Source organism: Centrocercus urophasianus, unplaced genomic scaffold (assembly GCF_019232065.1).
Source record: "Centrocercus urophasianus isolate 14NV4802_14NV808 unplaced genomic scaffold, USGS_Curo_1.0 seq_10, whole genome shotgun sequence".
Taxonomy (NCBI): domain Eukaryota; kingdom Metazoa; phylum Chordata; class Aves; order Galliformes; family Phasianidae; genus Centrocercus; species Centrocercus urophasianus.
Genome location: NW_024884142.1, coordinates 65,221,291 through 65,226,798, shown reverse-complemented (window position 1 = coordinate 65,226,798; position 5,508 = coordinate 65,221,291). Strand labels below are relative to the sequence as shown.

Sequence of the window (5,508 nt, the reverse complement as noted above, 5' to 3'; positions counted from 1 at the left end):
CTGCCATGTGTAGGTGACAGTCTGATTTCACTTGTATCAGATCCATGGCAATAAAGAAATAATTTTGTCTGGATTTGGAGCTGATGAAGCAGAGAAATCCTAAATAACATTTCAGAACTGTTCTGCCCAGCTTCCTTTGATGCATGGGCATTTTCAGCTGTTTACCTTTAGATTAAAAATATTAGTAGTATTCTCCTCAGAGGTCAACACTAAATACTTGAATAATCCTCACAGATGTTTGTAATTTAAGTAAAGGAGATACTGTCATTCCTATAAGATAAACACATAGGATAGAAATAAAAAATCATCCAAGATATTCAAGTGTAAACACAGATTCTTGTAAGAAGCACATGGAGCACTCATTGTCATATTATCAAGGCACAGAAATGGAAAAAGTTGTTGTAAATTACAGGGGAAATGGAAGTTGGCAAGTCTGTCATTTAACAGTCTTAAGGATAAATGATGTAAACGATGAGTGAGTTTGGAATGTAAGGTTGGCAAAAGAAATGGTCTAGACTGAAAGTAGAAAGGGAGGACAAAAAAGACTTAAAAGCTAAGGCAGCAATTCTGAGCTCTCTTCAGATTCAACTCAAAGACTGTCTCTGAAATTTCTAACAGATGTATGAATAGACACAAACAACAACAACAACAACAAACAAACAAAAAACAAAACTAGGCAACAATTAGTAAAATAGAAGACAAGATGCAAGTCCAATGATCAAACTGGAAATCATAGAAATGAAGTAAGAAACCAAAAAGGTAACATCAGATGATATTTCAAGCATTTTAACAGAAAAGGGGATGTAGCACATAGGAGTTCAGCCAGGGGAACAGAAAAGGAGACATAGCAAATTTCTCACTAGCTTGAATCTTTAAATCAAGACGTAATACACTCATTTGTTCAGTTTCTTGACTGTGGGTCCTGCCCCTCCTACCCCTTCCTCACTGGCACAGAATGCAATCAGGGAGTTGTGAAGCATGGAAAATTTACTGCACTTATTCCTTCTCTTTGCACATTCTTACTCTTCAAGGTCAAGTAACTTTCTCCAACTCCTTAAAGCTTTCCCAGATTATACAGATTTACAGTCATCAATAATTCTTAAGCTATTTTATAATAAATCATGAAAATCTAACTGAAATGAGAAACTTCAACCTACAGTAATGGGAAAGGGCTCATCTACTTCTGGTCTATATATTTAGTGACAGAACAATGAAAAAATGCCTCATTAGACAGATTAGTTGATAAAAGTATGTGCTGTTATTAGCTGTGACGGTATGTTTTAAGTAACTATTTGCTATGAAGCATAGAACTATTTTCATGAGGGATAAAAATTTAATGTTCAGTTAGGAATGCATTTTGTACTTGGCTGTTTCTGTAACATGTTATTATTTTTACCTTGGGCGAGTTCTGAGTACTGCATTTTCTGCTTCTGTTTTCATTTCTGCTTTTGACAGTATATTATACTTCCTGTGCTGATCAGATTATTTTTGTGTTAGGATGTCTGCTACAAGATATGGTTTAGCTGCTACGAGATTTGGTTTAGTAGCTTAGTGGGTAGTAATGATGATAGGAGGACGGTTGGACTAGATGTTCTTGTAGGTCTTTTCCAACCTTGTGATTCTATGGTTCTATGATTCAATGATTCTATACTGACACTGAAGTCATCCTCTAGATAATGATCAAGATCCACGTAGAGATTCTAGTAGTTTACCTGAAAAACTCGTGTGTAAACTGACCGATGTATAAATATGCATGATATAGCCTTAACTTGTATTAATTATAACTAAATGTAACAAACTTTATAAAAATAGTTTAAATATACCATATTTTAATCCAGACAGTGACAACTTAAAATTACACTGTGTATCCTGGAAGATTGTTTATTACAAGTTCACTGATATCTTTGTATTGAGTACGTAGGTCTCCCAAAACATCATCATCTTTGCCAGACCTACTGTTTTCCACATCACTAAGTTCAAGACCAGACAAGTTACGTGGTAAATAGGAGCACACTTCAGTTACTGACTGACTGTTTTCTGCAGAGGTCTGCCCTTTTCCTATATTCAGATCAGTATCAGAGCTAACTTGCTCACTTCTCAGTATAGATGCCTGTTTAATATGCTCATCAACTCTGTTCTCTTCCTTATCAACCTGATGGGCTTCCTGCTCTTCATCTAATAATCCTGCCCAGAGAGAGGTGTCATTAAGTAAATCAACAGATTCACCACCAGTTCCTTTGCTGTTTTTCAAGCCATGGTTTCTCTTCAAAGAAGAGACTGGTGATGAAGATGAATGCATTGGCAGAAGATCTGACGTACTTTCAGCTCTTTCACTTGCTTTTGAAACTCTGGACCTGCTGGATTCCACTTCTGTATCTGACCAAGGTCGGTTTGGGCTTTCAAGCCAGAGAGGTTCAGGACTGCTGTCAAGAGCTTCCAAGTCTCTGTCTGTACACTCAGCACTGGTGAAATCTTCTGAATAAACTATGTTGTCAGGACTGGCAACAAAGTCATCTGAGTATATGAATTCAGAGTTTTTTTCAGCAGTTCTGCTAGGGCTTCGTTTCTGATCACTCGCAACAGAGGTATTATCGTGCTCCATGATTTTAGGATGGATGAAGTGTATTGCTTCCTCATTATCATTGCTTCCCTTCACACTGGCATCTGATGCGAAAGCTTCTGGGAGCTGAACTTTCAAGTCCTTTTCTTTGTGAGCAAACTTTAATATAGTTTTCTCCTGTAAGGAGGCTACTGTTGATTTGCATGGATGTTCTTTGCTTGCAAACCCATTGTTCCTCAACAGACTTTCAGCAGACTGCTTCTGTAGGTCAGGAAAAACACCTGTACCAGAACAGTACTCATTGAGAGCACTGTTTTGTAATGAAGTCTCAACAGTTTCATCAACCTGACCATTCTGCTTTGAACTGTCTCCCTTGGAACACTGCCTGTGAGAAACCACACACTGTTCTTCAGCATTTTTGAGCAGCTTTCTTTTGGATAATGGGCTTCTCACCTTCAACATCTCTACTTGCTTTTTTCTGTACTGTTCTCTCCTTTCAAGCTGTATCAGCTTATCGGGATTGTTTTGCTGCAGCCGTAACCTCAGTGTATTTGTCAGCCCATACAATAGTTTCCTTCTGGGAGGTGTGTTTTCCTTAGTTTTGAAGTTTTTTTCAGATTTTGTCTCTTCATGGGGTGCAGCTTTCTTAGATCTTTTCCTAGCCTGAGAAGACCCTTGTAACGTAGTCTGCTGCTGGCCTTGCTTGAACTGAGAGCTGGTAGCTTCACTGCTCCTGCTTGGCCTCACCGGCACCTCTGCAGGCTTGAGGGCAGGGGAATGGCTGGATGGCCGTGGACCCTTGCCACAGTCCCCTGGGGCCTGATAGAGCCAGGCCAGATGTGGATGGACATCAGCAGGTGTAGCAGAGCGGGTGAGCACAGACAGCTCTGCCAGCAAGGCACTGAGCAGCGGCAACTGCGCCAGGGTGCTGTGGAGTTGCTGGGGGCTGCTGGGCTGTAGCAAGGAGGGTCCAGCACTGGAGCGTGGGGGGCTTTGGACCTCACTTTGCTCTTGTGGGCTTTGTACCACATGCTGCCAGCACCCCATGGCTGCTGCTGGTGGCAGACGAGGCTCAGCCGGCTCACGACTGTAATACAGCACGGGAGGGCAGATGACGTTGCCGTCCTCCTCGCCTCGCTCTTCTTCTTCTTCCTCCTCATCCTCCTCCTCCTCGTCCTCCGGCGCAGGAGAGGCGCGGGGCGGCGTGGCGGGGCCCGACCGGTCCCCGGCCTCCAGGCTGCTGAGGCGGAAGCCCAGCACCAGCTCCCCGACCGTGCGGCCCGCCGCGTCCCTGAGCGGGAAGCGGCCGCGGCGGCCCCAGCGCACGGGCTCCTCGGGCCGCTGCGGCACCTCGGCGGCGGCGGGGGCCAGCGAGACGTTGCAGCTGCCTAGGAGGCGGGGGGACTCCGGAGCGAGCCCGGCTGGCAGCGCCAGCAACAGGGCGCGGAGCGGCTGGCGGCGGAGCGCGGCGCAAAGCGAGTCGCGGCGCCAGCGGAAGAGGCAGCGTTTGCCGCGGCCGAAGGGGAAGGCCCGGCCGGGCCGGAGCGGCGGGGCGGAGGCGGCGGGGCGCAGTAGAAGGGTAGGGAAACCGAGGAGGCGCAGCGCCACGGCCGGACGCAGCGCGGGGCCCGAGGCCGCTACCCGCACCGCCTCCACCAGCACCTCCAGCGCGAACAGCCCATCGCCGCCGCACGCCGCTGACATGACAGCCTCGCGCGAGAGTTTGCCGCAGTTTAAGCGTGGCTCTCGCGAGCGAAGCGCGGCTCACTCGGCGGGAGGGTGGCCGGCGCCCCCGCGCCCCGAGGACGCCCTTTGGTCGTTGTCTCGGCAACGCGTCTTTGCAAAGGACGCTGGGAGCTGTAGTCCGGGCGGTCAGCCCTTGACTCCGCCGGTGGAGAGACGAGCGGTGCTCCGAGGACTCCCGTGTCCTAGCGGAGGCTTGGAGATGCGTTTTTAAATTCGTATTTTTTCTCCCAGCTCCATGTAGGCTAGAAGCTGTGATGGACCCGCTTGAGTAAAGCCGCATGGAATAGGGGAGCGGCATCTCTTAGCTCGTGTGTGGGGAAGGGACCGCTCCCCACGCGGACCGCCTTTCCCTTAAACGAGACTCACCGCAGGCACAAGAAATACTTGCCTAGCTGGGAAGATAATTATTCTGTTCAATTAGTAATTATGCTCAAAAAATGTATCCTAATGTTCAATTAAGGTCACAGTATGCCCTCACCATTCACCAGCTGGAGGGTACCTGAAAGAAAAAAACAGTCCTCTCTTCCTTTATTCCTTTTATTATCTCCTTTGCCCCCCTTCTCTCCCCTTCCCCCTCCTCCCCCCATTCCTAACCTCTATCAAATCACAAATGCTTTTTAGAAAAGTAAGAAACAGAATTGAATAAAGAACTCTTCACAGTTTGTAAGTTCCCTTGATCATTGTTATTTAAAGGATGTCTTTCCTTAGCTGTTCTGAGAAGACAGTTAAGGAGTTTATCTGAATTGTGGCCAGTGCTTCAGTAGTAAATAATTAAGTTCTTCACAATTTCTCTGCTGCCTCTATTCTGAGTAGGTGAGTCTAAGGACTAAGGCAAGTCATTTGCCATTGACACTGCTAGTGTTCAGGTATTCCCATTGTACTGGCATTGTGACAGATGAAACAAATGGCCAGCCCATGTCCATAGCACATTTGTCTCCTGTCATCAGTTGTCTGTTTTCCTTCTGTTTCCTTTTCCTCCAGCCCTTTCCCATCCCATGAGGGCTTGACAGTTTAATTGCCATTCTCTGTAAAGAGAGGATGACAAAAGACCGCAGATATGTTGAGGGCAACAGGCACTGGTCAAACAGCTGCTCAGCAGTTCCATGTGAATCTGACGATCAGCCTTACTCCTGTATTTCATTCTATACGTGCAATACAAATGAAATTCCTTTTGTGAAAACTTTAGGTGTGAATAAGTGGTG

The 5,508-nt window shown here is 46.2% G+C and overlaps 1 protein-coding gene across 1 annotated transcript; it reads right to left on the bottom strand.

The window, feature by feature from the left end:
* Nucleotides 1-1,809: 1,809 nt before the first annotated feature.
* On the bottom strand, nt 1,810-4,604 carry MAP10 (microtubule associated protein 10). Its single transcript, XM_042817452.1, is given in 2 exon segments — nt 1,810-4,430; nt 4,432-4,604. Coding segments are annotated over 2 exon segments (2,748 nt in total). The 3' UTR covers nt 1,810-1,855.
* Between the last annotated feature and the right edge of the window lie 904 nt (nt 4,605-5,508).